The sequence below is a fragment of the Mangifera indica genome, chromosome 14, assembly GCF_011075055.1.
Source record: "Mangifera indica cultivar Alphonso chromosome 14, CATAS_Mindica_2.1, whole genome shotgun sequence".
Classification (NCBI taxonomy): domain Eukaryota; kingdom Viridiplantae; phylum Streptophyta; class Magnoliopsida; order Sapindales; family Anacardiaceae; genus Mangifera; species Mangifera indica.
The window spans coordinates 12692677-12712815 of NC_058150.1; the positions used below are offsets into that span (position 1 = coordinate 12692677).

At 32.5% G+C, this 20139-nt stretch overlaps 2 protein-coding genes across 10 annotated transcripts in view; one reads left to right on the forward strand and one right to left on the reverse strand.

Moving 5' to 3' along the window:
- Positions 1–20139, forward strand: part of LOC123196219 (zinc finger BED domain-containing protein RICESLEEPER 1-like) — an 80184-nt gene that overhangs the window by 2776 nt on the left and 57269 nt on the right. The window lies entirely within an intron of this gene.
- LOC123196221 lies at positions 2520–6023 on the reverse strand. 8 transcript variants are annotated; one of them, XR_006497639.1, is made up of 5 exons: positions 5660–6023; positions 4339–4390; positions 4164–4214; positions 3600–3764; positions 2623–2787 (listed from the first exon to the last, which is right to left on the reverse strand). XR_006497639.1 is itself a non-coding variant. In XM_044610157.1 (4 exons), exons 1-4 carry the CDS (start codon positions 5800–5802, stop codon positions 2761–2763), a joined length of 273 nt encoding a protein of 90 aa, XP_044466092.1. In that variant the 5' UTR covers positions 5803–6022; the 3' UTR covers positions 2651–2760. The 8 variants fall into 8 exon arrangements, 4 of the variants coding, with proteins under 4 accessions (XP_044466092.1, XP_044466094.1, XP_044466093.1 ...); XR_006497640.1 differs by lacking the exon at positions 4339–4390 and having other exon boundaries at positions 2630–2787; positions 5660–6022; XM_044610157.1 differs by lacking the exon at positions 3600–3764 and having other exon boundaries at positions 2651–2787; positions 5660–6022.

Genomic DNA, 20139 nt, shown 5'->3' on the forward strand with positions numbered 1-20139 from the left:
ATGGTTATAGCATACGCAAATGAGACTTCTTCATCAAAATCAGAACTGGGCCGCTATTTGACAGATTCCAGGGTTTCTCTCCATGAAGACTTTGATATATTAGAATGGTGGCGCTGTAATTCTCTAATTTATCCAACACTAGCTATGATGGCTCGGGATTTCTTATCCATTCCTATGTGTTTTGATATATTGGAATGGTGTCGATCCATTCCTATTGCTGATATTTATAATATGCGTTTCGATGTTGGCTTAAAAGATGCTTTGGCATGTACAAAAGTTTGGTTAAGCGACCATGATTGTATGTAATGAAGTTGTTGAAATAAAAATATATGTTCTATTTTTCCCATTCCCTTTCAACAAATGATCATGAAATTAAAATTAATTAAAACCAAAGATCAATATTTTATATATAAAATAAATATATAAAAAAGATTTCTTTTATAAATAAATTAAAATTACTAAAAAATAAAACACCAAAAAATATAAAAAAATCAAATTAAAAAATATAAGTCAACACCACAAAAATCGATTCCAGAAGAACAAAGAGATCATACTGGTTACAAAAATAAATGATTAAATTGATCCAATTGTCATCAAAGAAAAGCCTGCAACTAATCAACAATTGAATCACTTAAATACGGTTTTTATTGCTAAATAGTATAATAAATATTATAAGGATTTCTTTTTTGTTAGAAATTACAAATAAAGATATGTTCGACCAATTGTTAAATGAAGAAAAATAGATTAATATACATTTCTTCTTGTAATTTATCATGTTCTTCATAGAATCTCTACTTTTCATTGTTTTAAATTAAGTTTTAAATTATATAAACATATTATAGTTTTACTTTATTATTTGAATTAATAAATATAAATAAATAAATAAATATACAGGAAAAGATGTTGTGATCCCAAATATAGTTTTACTTTACTATTTGAATTAATATTAAAATAATATTTAAAACAAATTTTTTATTTAATTATTAAATATAAAATCTAAATAATATTGAAAAAAAATCTAATTTAGTTTGGTGGAAAACACACACACACACAAAAAAAAAAAAAAAAATCTTTGAACACAAATTAAATAAAAATTAAATCATCTTTCCAACATTTAAGGCCAGGAGAAAACAGTCTAACTATTGAAACAAAAATTGATTTTATCTAAATCCAGTGAGACCATTGAACTCGATAAAATTGATTGAACTGATTAATTTAATCTAACCTAATATACCCCTTGTAAAAAGAATAAAAAAAACGTGGGAAACTTAAATAAAACTTTACATTATTTTATCAATAAGCTTTTTATCTTTACATTAAAAACTTAAATTAACAAATTAAAAAAAAAAAATGATTCAACGCCAAATTAAAGATGCCACCCCAGGACATTAACCAAAAACCACCAAGCAATCACCACGGCCATTGATCGCTCACCAACATCAAAATTCATATAATAAAGGAGAGGAAAAAATATAAAGTTTAGGAAGTCCTGAATACAAAAACTTCGTATAATAATTTTCTATGTTAAATGGCCTAATTTTAACCTGCCATGATTATGTTCCATTGGATTGGAGTTGTAAAATACACTATCAGCTGATGAATACAATAGTAATTAAGTATAATCTTGATGGAATTAATATCAAGGTTTTAAAGAAATTAATACTAAGACTTCTTAATTAGCGAATGATTTTATATTATATTATGGCTGTTATAATTAAGACAGAAGCAAAGAGAGCAAAGTACAGTTTTTTGGGCCACCTGAGTGGCGGAAGTTGACATTTTGGCCAGCTGTTACTTAATTACACAATCACATATTATCTACCTATTCAATTACGTACTTGAAAATGTGTATATCAACCCCCTAACATTTATTAGTAGCTAATAGTAGATTTCAGAAGGCAACTATATGAAATGAATTATCATTGGAGAAAAAGGTGGAAAAAAAAATGGGTAGGGAAGTGAGACTGGAGCTTAGAAAGTACAAAAGAATGTATATAAATAATTGAAGCTTGGTGGGGAGATTCCAACCCTCTTCTTCCGGTAAGCCGGGGTCAACTTATTCACTTTGAGAGTTCGTTTTTAAGTTGATCAATATGGCAAAGTGGAGAAGAAATATAATTGTGTTTGACAAACAAAGCTAAGTCCATGGGGCAAGAAGGTGAGCTCTCATGAAGGCCTTCCTAATAAATGGATTTTTGATGAAGTAAAGGTGCTTGGGAGTGCATTGGGGCAAGAAGAAGCATTTTGTGAGGTTGAAATGATAGATCCTAATTTCATGTTAATAAATTTGACAGATAGGAGATGATATAAAACAACACTATCGCAAATGAGTGTGCGTTGATAATTTGTCTAGAAGCAAATATACCACCGAAAGTGAATATTTCCCGAGGTTTGTGACATACATATGAAATTACTTCAATGGGAAGATTTCTGTCATTATAACAATATTTACCAATTTTTATACATAATATCAATGATGAATATCTTTATTGTTATAACAATATATTGATCACTAAACATAAATCAATGATGAATATCCCCGTTATTATGATAATATTTATCTGTCACTAAATATAATATCAATGATAAATATCCTTATTGTTATAATAATATTGATAATAAAAATTTTGATTCTCAAAATATGATTATTAACATTGATTATGTTCTAATCACAATTATAAAAAATAAGGAAAAAAACTATAAATTTCCTATTGTAGTAATCTCTCCCTCTAATCTATGTATAACATACAATCAAGTGTTTCATGATTTATTTGTATCTTCAAGTACCTACAGATTGTGAAGAGAGAAGATACGATTAAAATGTGCATAGCATATATATATATACACACACACATACATTTAAACATATATGTTTTTCTCACAAACTAATTATCAAACAAAGTAAAGAAACCAAAACAAATCGAATAAACTATAATGTCAATCCTACCAAATTAATAATCATGAAAAACATCCTACCAAACCACCAAATATTTTCATAAAATGTCACAAGTCCTTAACCTCAATAGTATTTGACAAAATCCTTCTGAAAAATCTTTGAAAAGCATTATAAACCCAAATTATACTCTAAAAAGCAATAAATTAACCATGTGGGGACCTAGTCAAACAAGAAGAAATCCCTAATACTCTGAAAAAAAATTCTCCTCACACAATCATGAAACTTTGTATTACACAAAACAAAACATGAGAAAAGGACATGATTAAAGCTCATGTGTATTATCAGAGTACTAGACATTAGCAATAAATCCTTGAGGAAGTTGCTAGCATTGTCCTGTACTTGAGTATAGATCATAGCATATTTACAAATTTATCACTTAATTAGCATGTCCAAAATTTTCAAGTAAAGATCATAGAAAGCAGTGTTAGTTAAGAATTGATCACCAGCACTAACACAATGCTCTAATTACTAAACCAGTATAAATAGATCGATCCATAACCATGATGTAACAAAGTTTTGAGATACCAACATCTATTCTCTTGCAAAAGGCAAATTAATTTACGAAGTTTTTTTCCTTTTTTTTTTTGGGTAAGTAGTTTAGGAAGTATTATAATAACAGAAGAAAAGGTTCAAACTAGTATACCTCTTAAGCCTCAAGTAGTCAGATCCCACATCAACAAATGGTTGTCAGTGCCCCCAGTCACCAATTTGCATTTTCTTCTCAATAAAGCAGATGCTAAGGCCAGGGCATTTTCATTCACCTGCTGCATATATGTTTTGTCCTTGGGAGTTGCCACTTGTTTCAAGGCTATGGCAAAAGCAGCAATGCGATTTTTGTGAGAACCCCTTGTAATGACGGATGGACAGCAAAGTTTATGTTCTCCTCAAAATCATAATGGTTATTACTATCACCATGACCGAGACCAAAAAAAAAAAAAAGGACACATGCAATGGAAAAGGCACATCACCTATAGTAAACATCATTGTAGTATTTTAAAGCACAATCGATATTCACAAGTTAAATTTCCTATTATGACAATCTCTCCCTACAATAAAAATTAAATATTGTTACAAGTAACATAAGAATCCATGTATATCTAGTGTTTCATGCTTGACTTGTATCTTCAAGTACCTAAAATTTGTGAAGAGAGATAAAAAATGCAAAAATAACTACATAAAGAAAATGAAGAAATGACTGAAGCATTACTGTATCAAATATGAACATTGTACCACCCTTCTTCCATGATGAAATGAGAGCCTGCATAATAGATTAATGAGATCAAGATTATCAAAATTACATTCCCCACAGTCACAAATTAGGCATATGCTATTAGAATATCATCACATGTCTTATATGTTCACATTTAAATTAATTCCCACACCTGATTCAATATTGTACACTTAACAGGACCATGTTTGAATCTTTCAGCTCTGCTGTACATTTTGAATGCTATCATTCATCAGTGATCATGGTAAAAGATAATCATCAAGGATTATGCAAATATAACTGCAAATAATTTTCAATAATTCATTGCAGGGAGATTTCTATGAAATGCCAAAAACAGAATTTTTAACTTGTTTGAAAAGGGCTAGACTGCTGGAGCTCTAGCGATTATAAAAGGATAAAATTTAAACAAAGAAGTGGGTTTTATATATACTTAACCAAAAAAAAAAAATTAATGGTTTCTGATCAGCACCTTAGGGTAGCGGTTTTTACAGGCAATGGTCTAAGTCTTTGTATTTACCAGAACCTCACATGATACTTTTGTTTGTTAAACAATTTCAAACACCAATATCAAAGCATCAGAACATTATACCATGCCACACTCATAAATTGCAAAAATGGAAGAAATACAAAAAGGAAATTACTGTAGAAAAATAATATGAAAAAGCAACATCAAGACATGAACCATAAATGAACAGTCTCCTCTCAATAATAATAATATTTTAACCTTTTATTCTCAGAACAACAACAAAGGCAGTAATACATTGGTCGTCATTCTCATTTATGTTCAAAAAACAAATACTAAATGCCAAGCTGTCTATGAATCTTTAAAAAGTAAAAAAAGAGCGTTAATATGGACCTGCTTGTTTACAAAAATTAAAACAATAACATCTCTTAATTCCTCTTCCCGCGAAAAGATTCAGAAACTTATAACAGAGACTGAGATATTGGATGAAAACTCAAAAACTATGCATCAGTAAGGCATTTAAATAGTCAACAAGGCTAACATGAAGGCAAAGGCAATAACAACATAAACTAATTATTTTATTATTAGAGTACCAAAAAAAAAAAAATCACAGAATGGGGAAACAAAAGGAAAGGACATGTCAAAACCTGTGATACGTCTTAATAGCTATTATTCATATGATACAACATCCTTAAAATATAAGAAAGTATTGATTAACCATTAAATATACCAGTAATTATACATAAAAATTTGCTTCTATATCATATCAAGACTTCAAAGGCTTCCTTTACATCATAATTTAAAAAAAAAAAAATTAGGAGCAAACTTTGGCTATAGTCCATAATAGCTACCAGGGTTTTAAAAAAGCTAAGAGAACGATAAAACCACCAATCCAAATAATTGGATTGACTTTGATGGAACAAAGCTGTTGAAACCTAGAAAAAGATAAAACCCCGGCATAAAAAACAATCAATGTTGAAACCTAAAAAAACACATAAAAATGAGGATTTACCAATTTCTGTTCGATTCTTGGTCAGATATTGTTCTCGTCGTTGTCGGTTGGTCGGTCGTCCTCTCAGTTCGTCGCCTGGTCTCCGTCAGTCGGATTTCGTCTCTCCTCATCGTCCGTCGATCGTTCCTCATCTTGATTATCATAGCATAGTCTCGTTTGTTCCTCTTAGTTGGTCGCCACTCGCTTGGCCGTTGCCGGTCGCTGATTTTGAAAGATTTCAGGAATAATGCGCTGGGTTGGGAGAGACCGGAGTGGGGCTGGAGAATGGAAATTGGAAAATTAATTCGATGTTGTTTGGAGAAGTGGAATGGAAATTGATGTAGATATTTTGGATTTTGTAATGGTATTTAAGTTCCTTTATATCTTTTAGGCCAAAGGACTACTTCCCACGCAAGGTTTAGTGAAAGGGCAAACTTCCACCTATTAATGTTTAAAAACTAAAATAACCAATTATCAATTAAAATTAAAATTATTATTTAATAAAAGTATTTAAAAAATTAAAAATTTATCATATTTTCCCTCTAAGTTTAAAAATATCACAGTTCCCCTTAGTTTAGATTTAGAATATTACTTTTTCCCTGTCTAAGGTTTCATCCTTTTCCCATTCAATCGCCCTTCAAACTTTTAAAAATTTCATTTGACCCCCTCTCTTTCAACTTTAGATTTTCTAGCTAGGGTTTTAAAATTCCGGTAACTTCTCCTACCATATCCGATGTCATCCTTTGCTTGAGACTGAGTTGTTGTTAACTTTGTCTTATCTCTAATGCTTGAGCGATCCTCTGATGACAATGTGATGTTATTTCTCTTCTCTCGAGTTTGTCGCACATCTCCTCTCCACGAGAATTTCATCCAATTGGTCGCCGACTTCAAACACAACGCCTATAGAGGGAGAAGTTATTACTGACGAGGAGAGTCAAAGAGAACTCAGACATCGTGGTTGAATCATGACACATTTCTTCTCAATGATGTGTGTTCGTCGATCTGTTAATGACGTCATTAGGAGAAAAGAGTGCCCAGAAGGAAGAACAAAAGCGATGACGACTCTGTCTAAAGCAATGGTTGTCATCAAAGACGGAGGAAGGACGATCACTTGAATATTATCTGCAAAATGAACCTCAAAAAGGGGTGAAACTGAAAGTTTCAAAAAACTGGGGATGACTATAGAAGAGAATAATACGGGGGAAACCCTAATTTGAAGGTGAAAAAAATTTAGCAAAACTGAAAAAAATTTGGTGAGGGGAAATGTTAGTTTTTAAACCTTGGGGGGAATGTGACATTTTTTTAGTTTTTAAAATATTTTTAGCTAATAACAATTTTATCTTTGATCTTAACAATGAATTTTAATATATAAGTAGGTATTTGAGTTTTTAAAAGTTAACGAGTGAGAATTTATCCTTTCACTAAACCTGAGGTAGGAAATAGTCCTTTGGCCTACCTTCGAATATAAAAGAACGTCCTTCGGTGCAACACCAAACTATGTCAATTTGGAATTCAAAAAATACATGTGCTAATCAGGCTCATTTTAGTTGAGCTTCTTAATAAGCTTGAATTAGTTTGAGATGAATAGTTTTAGATTTGAATTAAGCTAATACGGTTTCAAAAGTCGATTCGATTTGATTTAAGTCACTCAAATGTGTTTAGTTCAAATTTAAACTAAACAATTTGACTCATTTTTTAAATCGATTTAACTCGAGCTAAATTAAGTTAAACTCGAGCTAAAGATCGAGTCAAACTCTCTTCAATTTAAGTTTGATTCGGTTTTAAGAACTAGTTAATTCTCTTGGTTTGAACTTGTCTCGAATTTGAATTGAATCAAATCGAATTCAACAGACTTTCAAGATTGAGTTAACTTGGTTTAGGGCAAATCTTATTAATAACGACACACTTATAAGTTTTTTAACGAGAAATTTAAAAAATTCATTGTTAAAAATTTAAATTTATTTAGTTCTAGCAAGAGTACAAATAATTTATCACTAAAATTATGAAATGGCACCTGAGGACCAGATATTTATTCTCTCATTATAATTTTCTCACTAAACGCTATTTATTTTGTAATGGAGGAAGTCTGCCAAGACCAGAAAATGCACCAGAAAGAACCAGAAGAACCTGCAAAAAAAACACAGTTAGAGTAAGCAGGGCGCCTTTTCTCCAGACAGAGGCAGCAGAACTAAGAGTCAACAAAAATGCAATTAGGCAGCCTCCACTTGAACTTAATATGGTCATCACCCACCTGCTTCTTCACCATGGACAGACTCGCAGCCCCATCCCTGGTGATGTTGGAGATTGCTTTCACAATAACAGCAGGCTCTTTCTCTTCATTAGAGAAACACCGGCGGTTCCTCTCAGTGCAAATGGCATGGACAGTGGCAGCCAAACTCAGATTACCCATATAATGTTGCAGACTATGTGAAATCCAACTCCTCCCAGCTTTATCAATAAAGTTAGACAAAGTCTCCGTAAACTTTAATTCGAAATAATAATTTAATATGAACATACATAGAATATAGAATACTAAATTCTTATATCAAATTGAATATAGAATTAATAGTTAAGGATATAGAAAAATTTGTTTGAGTCATATCTTTGAAACCAAAGGTCTTCAGAAACCACCTGAAACTTGAAAATATGTTATGACAGGTCTTTCACTTAAAAAATATCCCTATGACAATTTTGAATAGGTAAGCATATCAAAATTAAATTTTGAGGTGTGGACCTAACCTATTTATAAGAAATTATCTAAACTTTCTCATTAAAGGTCCAATAACTGAAGGCCCACACTAAACCATCCATCCAGACCAGTAACTTTTAAATGTATTGAATATGTCTTTATTGATCACTTAAACCTACCTGTAAATTGACATTAGACTATCTAATTACTCAGTTTTATAAAACCAAAACTATAATTAATGTTAGCCTACCTCAGGAAATTTCTAACATTCTCCCACTTAAACAACATTAATTATTTTATTTTGTTTTAAGAAAAGAAAACAATTTTGACTTTCGGATAATCAACGATTTTAACTTTAAGTGGCCACTATTTTATAAAATGGAGTAGTCCAAAGATAAATTACATAATAAACAATCTAGTTGATATGATCATCAATAAAGAACTAAGACATTATTTATGTACTATAACGACATAAGATCGTCCTCAATTATAATTACTAATAATCAAATCAACGCAGATCAAGTCTAGGAGTGTGACAGAATAACACCCAATAAGGTGATCATAAGCAGTGTTATATCTCTATCAGTCCTCTTTATGATTTCTCTTTAACCTTTATGTTTCAAAAGAAATAAGAGAAATCTTTTTGCTTCCAATGAAGTCTGTATGTTTCAATTTTGCTCGAGACTAATGAAACATACTTATACAACTATCATTCACAAGGGAAACTTTATCTTGAGACACATGCTATAACTTAATCTTATACATGCACATATATCCATACAAAGATAAATATATAATCAAGCATTCATATAATAAGTTTTGCAAAACTCATAATTATAATAAATCACCCAATAAAATAATGTCATAAAGTCAAGTAGAAAACAACCAGAAATTACTTTAAGACTCCCACTAACCTAAGGCATCAAAAGATTCTAACACACCCATATTCATCACATGACCTTTAAAAACAATGGGTCTGAGTCCTTTGGTTAGGGGATCGGTCAACACTACATCAGTACTAATATGTTCCACCATGATATCTCTTTTTTTACGAGGTCCCTAATTGTAATATATTTTAACTCTACATGTTTTGACCTATTACTGACTTTATTGTTCTTGCAAAAGAACACAGCTGCATAATTATCACAATAGATCACAAGCGGCCTAGAAATGGAGTCAACCACTCGAAGCTCAAAAATATAATTCTTCAACCATATGACATGGGTAAATGCCCCATAACAAGCAATAAACTCTGCATACATGGTTGAAGATGCTACTAATGTCTGCTTGACACTTTTCTAGGATATGACCCCACTTGCAAGCATAAAGATGTATCCTGAAGTGGATTTGAAGTCATCAGGACATCTACTGAAGTCTGAATCAGAATATCTAACCACTTCAAGAGTTTCCATTCTTCTGTACACAAGCATGAAATCTTTAGTCCTCTGCAAATATCTCATTATTTTCTTTGCTGCTACCCAATGATCAGAACCAAGATCAATAACATATCAACCAAGAACATTCACAACAAAAGCTATGTTAGGTCTCGTGCACACTTGGGCATATATCAAGCTCCTAATCATACTAGCATATGGTTTATCTTTCATGAATGCCCTTTCAATATCATTTTGAGGAAACTGCTTGTTACTAAACCTATTTCCTTTTATAATAGGTACATCGCCAGCTCTACAATCTTGCATCTGAAATCTTTTAAGAATATGCTCAATATATGCCTTTTGAAATAAGTCGAGCAAACCACGATTTCTATCTCGGTAGATTTCAATGCTAAGAACAAAAGAAGTTTCCCCAAGATCTTTCATGTCAAAGGCTCTAGACAAAAACTGCTTAGTCTCATAAAGCATACTGCGATCACTACTTGCAAGCAAAATGTCATCAACATAGAGTACCAAGAAAATAAACCTGCTTCTATTGATCTTTATATACACATACTGATCAAATTTATTTTCAGTGAAGCCATGTGAGGTCACAACCTTATCAAACTTAAGATACCATTGTCAAAAGGCCTGTTTTAAACCATAGATAAATTTTTTAAGTTTACATGTCATATGTCCATCAGCCACAAAACCATCTGGTTGTCTCATATACACCTCCTCATCAAGATTGTCATTGAGAAAACTGTCTTTACATCCATTTGATGAAGCTCCAAATAAAAATGTGCTATTAAGGCTATTATGACTTTAAACGAATCCTTTAAGGATACAGGTGAAAATGTCTCATTGAAGTCAACCCTTTCTCTCTGAGTAAACCTTTGTGCAACCAATCTTGCTTTGAATGTGTCTATCTTTCTCTTAGGATCTCTTTTAGTTTTAAAGACCTATTTACAACTAATAGGCTTAAAACCTTCAGGTAGCTCTACAAAATCCCAAACCTTATTTTCTTTTATAGATTACATCTCATTTTCCATAGCCTTCATCCACATGTCTGCATTTGAGCTTTTAATTGCTTCAGGGAATGAAACTGGATCAGTCATATCTCTAATATCATACTTATTTTCAGCCAAATAAATATATATATCTAAAATGACAGCCTTTCTTTGTCTTGTTGATCTCCTAAGGGGTACCTTAGCTACAGGATCTTAAGTTATATTTTCAGGAATTTTAGTTGGTGTAGAGGTTTTTTGAGCTTCAATTGTTTCTCTTTGGATAAAATATTTAATCCCAGAGGAATGAGGCAAAGGGAATGTGACAACTTCTCCAAGATCCTCGATAAGGGAACCAACAATAGCAGGAATCTCAATAGATATTGAAGCATCATGAATATCAAGTTCAAGAAACTTAGCAGTTTGAGACTTAATTATCCTTGTGCCATGAAAAGGACAGTATAACCTATATCCCTTAGAATGAGATGGGTATCCAACAAAGTAACACCCGATAGAGCGAGGATCAAGCTTTTTTTTAGTAGGATTATAAATCCTAACCTTAGTAGGGTAACCCCAAACACGAAAGTGGTTAAGACTGGGCTTTCTACTAACCCATAACGCAAAAGGTGTTTTGGGAACTGATTTATTAGGAACTTTATTCAGAATGTATAAAACTATTTTGATTGACTCTCCCCAAAGATATTTAAACAAGTTAGTCCTACTCATCATGCTTCTTACCATATCCATAAGTATGCGGTTACACCTTTCAACCACACCATTTTGATCAGGACTCCTAGACATGGTGTATTGAGCAACTATACCACATTCTTGTAAGTATTTGACAAACGAACCTATATGTTGACCTGAATCTCCATATCTTCCATAGTACTCACCCCGTCGGTCAGATCTTACTACCTTAATAACTTTCTCCAATTATTTTTCCACTTCAATTTTGAAGACTTTAAATTTCTTCAAAGCATCAGATTTTTCTTTAATCAAATAGAGGAAACCATAACGAGAGAAGTTATCAATTAAAGTGATAAAATATTGACAACCATAAATTGTAGTAGAGTAAGGCCCACTAATATCAGTATGAATCACTTCAAATAAATCTGAACTGCGAGTTACCCCATTCTTTTTAGTCTTGGTTAATTTTCCCTTAATACAATCAACACAAGCTTCTAAATTCTCAAAATTTAATGGAGGAAGAATATTATCCCTTATCAGTCTTTCAATCCTCTCTTTAGAGATATGCCTAAGCTTTTTATGTCATAATAAAAGGGATTTTTCATCAATCAAAGATCTTTTTCCCACATTATTTTCAACATTCATGGAAGCAGGAATATTGGTTAGAGCTAAACACACACAATATAATCCATAGTCCATAACACATTCACCAACAACTTTAGAATTTAAAGATAATGCAACCAAAGATTTTTCAAACTTAAAACTAAATCCAACTTTATCCAAAGTCGAGACTGAAATCAAATTCCTTCTAAATGAAGGTACATAGAATGTATTATTTAAATTAACTCAAAACCACTTTTCAACCTAAGACAAACAACTCCTATATATTCAACTTCAACTTTTGCATGGTTTCCAACTCTGAGTGTCCTCTCAGCCTCACTTGGTCTCCTTTTGCTTTTAAATTCATGTAAAGTAAAAGCAACATACACAGTTGCTCCACTATCAAGCCACCAAAAATTTGGAGATATATAAACAAAATTAGAGTCAAAACACACAAGACTTAGTGGGTTACCTCTATTTTCTAACCAAGACTTATATTTCATGCAATTCTTCTTTACATGGCCTTTTTTCTTGCAAAAGAAGCACTTACCAGAATCTTTCTCCTCTATCACATTTGTACTTTTCTGACCCTGACCATATGTTTTATTCCAATCATTTTATGTGCAGTAAGGTTAAACTTGCCTTCCTTATGCTTTTTCTTACCATGATTATCTTTAGAATGAGAGACAAAAAGAACCACATCACTTTTTTCCATCTAGATCTTACACTCCTTAACAACACACTTAGTAATCAGACTATCCAAGCTCCAGGTTCTTTCTGTGGTGTTATAAGTTGTGTTGAGTTGGGAAAAAGTTTGAGGTAGGGTAGTCAGGGCATGATAAATAATAAACTCATCAAGTAAGGGGATCTTATGATTCTTGAGTTTGTCCTCTATGTGAACAAGCTTTAATATATAGTCCCTAACACCCCCAGATTTTGTGTATCTCATACTAATCAACTTAGGAACAAGAGATAAAGCTTCAACATTGTTGGAAATCTGAAATCATTTCCTTACAACAGTGAAGAATCTTTGGCAGTCCTATCAACCGATAGCCCACTGAGAAAATGTTCCACTTAGCAAATAAATATTTGTCTTCAATTGTACTCTTATCAGTAGTATCAACTAGCTTATCCTGAACAAGTGTCATATCCCAATCACCCATTGCCATAGCAAATTCAATATCTTGCTTCCATTGCTTGTAATTGCTTCTAGTCAGGACCTCAATAGTAGCATTGTTATTGTTCACAAAAATGGAGACTAAAAAAAGATAATACAAAACAAATTAAAACATGAGCAACAATTAACTAAAGTAGCTTTAAAAATAAACAGTGAAACTTGATAAGCTACACCTTATAGGGATTCCTCGAGCATCATCATCAACAACTCACCTTTGGGTAGAGAAAATGACATGCAATAAGGGTCTCAAACACAAGGTTATATATATAAACTTTATGAAGACCTTTATAACATATGATGTTCAGAAATAATATCACATTTGAGCAGATATATTTTCTATATTACAGTTCATCCTCTTCAAGATAAGGTAACAACTTTATGAGGACTTTTAGAACATATGATGCTCAAAAATAATATCACATTTGGGCAGATATATTTTCTAGATCATAGTTCATCCTCTAATTTATGAGATCGATTGATTTATATAATTAACCTTATGTTTCCTTTATATTTAATACACACAATAACCACCTTTGGGTAGGAAATTATATGTATTAAAATTACTGAATGTATCATTCCTGAAGGGAACATTTTGTAAGCCTCAAAATGTGTTGCTTTGGTGATAGATGTTCTAAGAACTCACCAATTATTCCCTGATACAAAATCATATTGCTCCAATTTAAGATTTCATGAGACCTAATCCTTATGATCTCTAACAATCTCTTCCTAAGTTTGTTGCATCTAATTCTGTGAACAATAATTAAAAAAAAATTTACCTATAATATTTGAATTTTAGCAATTTCAAGCCCTAACAGAGTAAAACAAGCCAACATAGCAACAAAACACTATTACATGCGTTGCCACGATCCAGGAAACATGTTTTACGTGCCTCCACATGTTGTTAAATGATGCACGTGCTTTCACGGCTCAGATGCGTTGTCACTCGCCTAAGCGCTCGTTCACGTGCTTAGCACACCTTTATGGTACATGATTGCATGAGCAAGTACCCGATTTGGTTGGTCCGAGTGGGTCAACAGTTGTTCAGGTCAACTAACTTGGTTTGACCAAATTTGGTCAAATGGGTTGTTTGACCCTACGGGTTAGGAAATCGGGTTAGGAAAGCTTGATTTTGACCTACAACCTGGAGAAAACCCTAGATACCGATTTTTATAGATTTACCGCCTGATTCCGCCATAACCGGTCACCAGAAGGCTCTTTGAAGACATCAGATCATTTTTTCGTTGATTTTTCGACATCATAGAGAACACCGGTGACATTATTTGGTCGTGATTGCATGGTAGCAAGCAAGAATGAAACTAGAAGATATGACGTGGGGAATCATCACTGGCAGCGCTCTAGTCATGGGAAGGATCGTCGTGGTTGCCACAGCTCACACCGATAGCGAATTCGATGGTGCTGCTGTCAATATGTACTATCATCGATTTTAAGGTTTGTATAGACATGCATATTTTAATCAAAATAATAATAATAATAACTAAACAAAATAATAATAACCATAATAAACCCTAATTGAATTTAAAAACCAGCCCTAATTTCAATTCCCCAAAAAAAAATCCAGATTCTATATCTATGTTGATTTGCTCTAATACCACATGTAAACTTTAGTTCGAAATAATAATTTGATATGAACATACATAGAATATAGAATATTGAATTCCTATATCAAATTGAATATAGAATTAATAATTAGGGATATAGAAAAACTTGTTTGAGTCGTATCTCTGAAACCAAAGGTCTTCAGAAACCACCTGAAACTTGAAAATATGTTATGACAGGTCTTCCATTCCAAAAACCTTCTTATGACGGCTTTAAATGGGTAAACATATCAAAATTAGGTTTTGGAGTGGGGATTTAACCTATTTATAAAAAATTATCTGGACCTTCTCATTAAAGGTCCAATAACTAAAGACCTACACTAAACCATCCACCTAAACCAGTAACTTTTAAATATATTGGGCATGTTTTTATTGATCACTCAAACTCACTTGTAAACTAACATTGGACTATCTAATTACCCGGTTTTATAAAACCCAAACTATAATTAATGTTAGCCTACATTAGGAAATTTCTAACAATCTTAACAATACACCCAATACTATTTAACAAAAGGATACTCCTCTAAATTTCTAAAGTTATAGCGCAACCAAAGAAAAGATGATCGATCGATCTACTTGAGATTTACAAAAGCAACACAAGGGGTTATAAACAATGCCCAACCTCAATAACTTATCTTTAGTTTGAAGCCTATTCATAATGGCTAACTAAAGAATTATCGAGTGCTTGGGAATATGACAATTGAACCAAAGAAGATTAGCCCAACTAACAATAGGCTTGCAAATTCTCAAGATATTCCATGCCTTTTTAATACTAAACTTGCTCGCAATGTTAAAACGCCACTAGAACCCCACTTCACCATATCAACCACACCCCCCCCCCCCCCTTTTCCAAAAAAAGGTGCATTTGAGAGCATATTTCAGAGCTTTCTAAGCTCCCAAGAAGAAGCACGAGGCCAAAACCAAACACCATTTCTAATAATTTTACTCATGTTCTTATATTTTTTGATACCAAAGTTGTTGAGGACCCTTTGCCCATACTTTTCAATGAGAGGCTCGGAAGGATGCTAATTATCGAACCAAAAGGAGACATCCTTGCCATTCCCCACTAGATAAAAAGTATGCTTTCTCATCAAATTTCTCAATTTAAAAAAGTCATTCCAAGTATAGGAGCCAATTTAGGAAGACTTGATATCCCAAAAGGACTTTTCTTTAATATAGTTTAAAGATCGAATGGCTTAAAAGAAGGGTTGAATTGGATAATTTAAAACAATCTTTACTAAATTAAAGAATTGAATCAATTTTTGCAACTTAATAAATAATAGGTATTTTTTAATGGAATTTGTAAGTATGTCAAGATATATTTCAAAAAAATCAATACAATCAAAACAACATGACACAAATTATAAATTTAAGGGAAGAGAAAATTAAACAAGTGATGTATAGTGGTTCGACACAACCCGACCACTAATTCTTGGTTCACAAAACCCTAACCAAGTTTTTCTTCACAATACAAATAACTTTTAAGGTGCTATTAACTTTTACAAGTACTATAACTCACTTTCTCTTACTAGAAATCTCTAGTCTCTTCAAGAGTGAACCTCACTCTTTTATAATACAAACTTTTGTATGAATTCAAAATATAATCTCTCTCAAATAGTACATATGAAAATTTAAGTTTAGCATAACTCAATACAAATGAAATCAAAAAGTGTATAAACAAAGGTTTTGATTAGAGAAGAGGATTTGCAAGTGAAAAGCTCAAAATTGATTTGATTTCAAATATATGAAAGTTCTTGATGGCAAAAGTCATTCCCAAGTGGATTTAATTGGGTTATATAGGAGAAAATGAGAAAGTTACCATTGTGTACAAAACTAACAGTTTTAATTTTCCAGAAAATGCAAAATTTGATTGACTAGATATAATTTGGTCAACTGGATGTGACATGACTTAGTTGTTAGAAAATTTATAGTATAATTCGATTGATTAGAAGGAATTCGATCAATCAGATTTTTGAAAGCCAAAATACATGGCTTTTGGATGATCCGAAAGCCATTATTCAAAAATTTGGTTGGTCAAATTCAGTCAATCAAATTTTATAACATTTGGCCCCTGAAGTTTTGAGAAATGTATTTCCCCCTTGAACTTTGAAAAATGACAATTCAACCTATTTTTGAAAGCTCTTTCAAAAACCAACTTTGAGATATGAAAATGTAGTTCACAAAACTTCATAATTTCAAATGAATTATTGAAATTTGATAAAAATTTGTTTGAACTTAATAAGTATAAAAAATGACATTTTAACCCAAAATTTTAAAAAATATGGAAAATGTCAATTTAACTTATTTTTGGAAAGCTTATTCAAACCCTAAATTAAGATATCATATTTTAGTTCACAAAACTTCATAAGTTCAAATAGAGCATTGAAATTTGATAAAAATCGATTGAACTTATTAAGTTTGAAAAATGACACTTTAATCCCAAAGTGTGAAAGATATGAAACAAATTTTTGTGTGAGTTTTCACTTGCAAATAAATATTCTAATCAAAGCAAATGTTTTAAGATTAAAACATATTTACCTAAACTTGAGCTTTTCTTCAAATCTTCAAGAATTTTTCACTTAAGTCTTGTTTTTCATTTTCATCTTGATACTTCTTCAAGTGCATTTAATAAATTATTGTAATCTAACTCAAGTAAAGTCATTAGTCAATATGCATAGGGATATATTAGTTTGTTATCATCAAAATAAGAGTATAATGACTCATTGAGTCAACAATAGTTAGCATAGACCCATTTCACCTATATGGACTTGTAATTCTTGTTCACAATATTTCAAATTTGCCTAGTCATTGTTGCTTGGTTCCAATCCTTGGTACAAACCATCCCTAAGCCCTCTTCCTTTTTAGGAACACAAATATCCTCTCAAGCCACCTTGGCCCTAGAAGAGCAAGATTTCGTTCCTGCCTAAAAAATGGCTTTAAGCTTACTCTTCATTTCCAAATGAACTTTCGTGGGGAGGGAAAACATAGAGGACCAATAGACTTGAATATTAAACAAGATGGGCTTTATATGAGTGAGACGACTTGCGAAGGAGAGAAATTTGCTTCTCCATGAATTGGTTCTCCCACAAATTCTATTAATAAGAGGCAGACAATTATTTCTATTGATTCTAGAGGAGCCAAAAGGAATTCCAAGGTACTTGAAAGGAAGGGTTTCCTCAACAAAGCCTTTGTCCCTCAAATAAATCTTGATATTACCATCCCTCTTACCAAAGCAATAAAAATTGCTCTTTAGATTAATAGCTTGCAAGCTCTGCCAATTACCAAATAAATCAAGGGCATTAAAGAGACAATTAATGGACTTCTCATCTGCCTTACAAAAGAGCATAAGGTCATCCACGAAGCAAAAGTGAGATAATTTCAAATTATGGAATTTGAAGGAAGGGTCCAAGGAAGCTTTATTCAAGAGACCGGATAACACCTCCATAGCAATAACAAACAAATAAGAGGATTTAAGGTCCCTTTGCCTGAGGCCCCTAGAGCTCCCAAAAAAACCAACAAGCTCCCCATTCACATGAATGGAAAACCGAGGCGAAGTAATGCATTTGATAATCTAGTGAATCATCAAACTAGGAAAACCAAAAGCTTTAAGAGAAACTAAGAGAAAATCCCATCTCACTGAATCATAGGCTTTCTTAATATCAATCTTTAGAGTGCAATTTTCTACTTTCCCCATAGATTTATGGTAACTGTTGAGAAGATTTTGGCATAATAAGATATTATCCCCAATTTTCCTACCTCCAACAAAAGTCGTTTGATTTTGGCTTATAGTGAGAGGCAACATTTTCTTGATTCTAGTAGCCATGATTTTTGTAATGCACTTGTAGATAGTATTGCAACAATAGATAGGTCGAAAATCATAACAAGCTGAGGGATTAAGACATTTTAGGACAAGGGTAGCGGAAATGCAATTAATTTCTTTAAGAAGCTCCCCCGAAGAGAAGAAATCTTCAATAGCCTCCACCACCTTCTCCCCAACCATGCTCCAAACCTTTTTAAAAGAACAAAGCTCCAAAATCATCTGGACCCGGGGCTTTATTAGGAAGGCTAAACAAAGTTTTTTCAATTTTATCTTTGGTGACCTCATCCACTAACATCCTAGCCAAGTCCATAGGAATTTTGTTGCTAATAACCTCACCAAGGCCATCCAAACCACTATGTCGCCCCTCATCTTTGAAAAGAGATTCAAAATAATTAACAAGCTTTTCTTTGATGCTATCTTGGTCACTCACCTTACTACGATCCATTCTAGAAAGCTTAGAAATTTTGTTAAATTTTTCTCTTCCCATTAATACATTTGAAAAAGAAACTTGTATTCCCATCACCTTCCTTGAGCCAACAAATTCTTGATTTTTGCATAGCCAAGGATTCCTTTGCCTTGTTCAACTTGATGTATTTTTCAAGCAAAATATGCTCTAAAGAAATCAACTCACCATTGAAAGGGTCATTCCTAAGTGATCTTTGGGCCAACAAAAGTTCCCCTCTAGCCTTTTTTATGTTTTCAAAAATACTCCAAAATTCTTTCTTATTAAACTTCTTTAACTCCACTTTTAAGATTGTGAGTTTGGAGACCACACGAAACATTGGAGACCAAACATTAGAATTCCAAACTTTCTTCACTAAAGGAATGAAATTTTCATGCTCTGCCCACATGTTGGAAAATTTGAAGGGAACCTTTCTTCTCTCCGTAATCCCGCCCGAAACACTACAAGAGCAATGATTTGAGAGAAAGTTAGGCTCAAAAGAAGCCACTGAATTTGGAAAAGCACACAACCAAGCCTCATTCACCAAGGCTCTATCAAGCTTGCAACAAATCTTTTTATTCCCTTCCCTTTTATTTGACCAAGCGAAGAGATTGCCCACAAAACTAAGATCATCAAGGTTAGCTTCATTACACATATTATTAAGATCATCAACATAGGAGTTTCTACCATTAATCCCACCACATTTTTCCAAGTCAAAGCATATAGAATTAAAATCAACGATAACAAACCAAGGCACATCTTCAATGAAGTTAGCATCTTCCATAATTTCCTTCCAAAGAGATTTCCTCTTGGATGGAGAATTAAAAGCGTAAACAAAGGTGCAAAAGAAGTGAAGAGGAGACCCATCAATCTTGATATCACACAACATGGATTGAGATGACACTCTAATGGCCTTAAGGGTCACTCTATCCTTATTCTACCAAATCCAAATTCTCCCTACTCCATGGTGGGAAAAATTATTACAAAAATCCCATTTGTCACCAAAATTCTTTTTAATTTTTTCAATATTATCACTATTAATTGTAGTCTCTCAGAGACAGAAAATGTCCAACTTTAAATCCAAAAACCA

Excerpts from the sequence above, each read along its gene's own strand:
- LOC123196221 (XM_044610156.1), bottom strand. The coding sequence starts at position 5,802 with ATGATAATCAAGATGAGGAACGATCGACGGACGATGAGGAGAGACGAA. Across the intron at positions 4,391-5,659 it reads CAAGAATCGAACAGAAATTG|CAGAGCTGAAAGATTCAAAC; the intron begins GTAAATCCTCAT and ends CAAAATGTACAG. Across the intron at positions 4,215-4,338 it reads AGTGTACAATATTGAATCAG|GCTCTCATTTCATCATGGAA; the intron begins GTGTGGGAATTA and ends TCTATTATGCAG.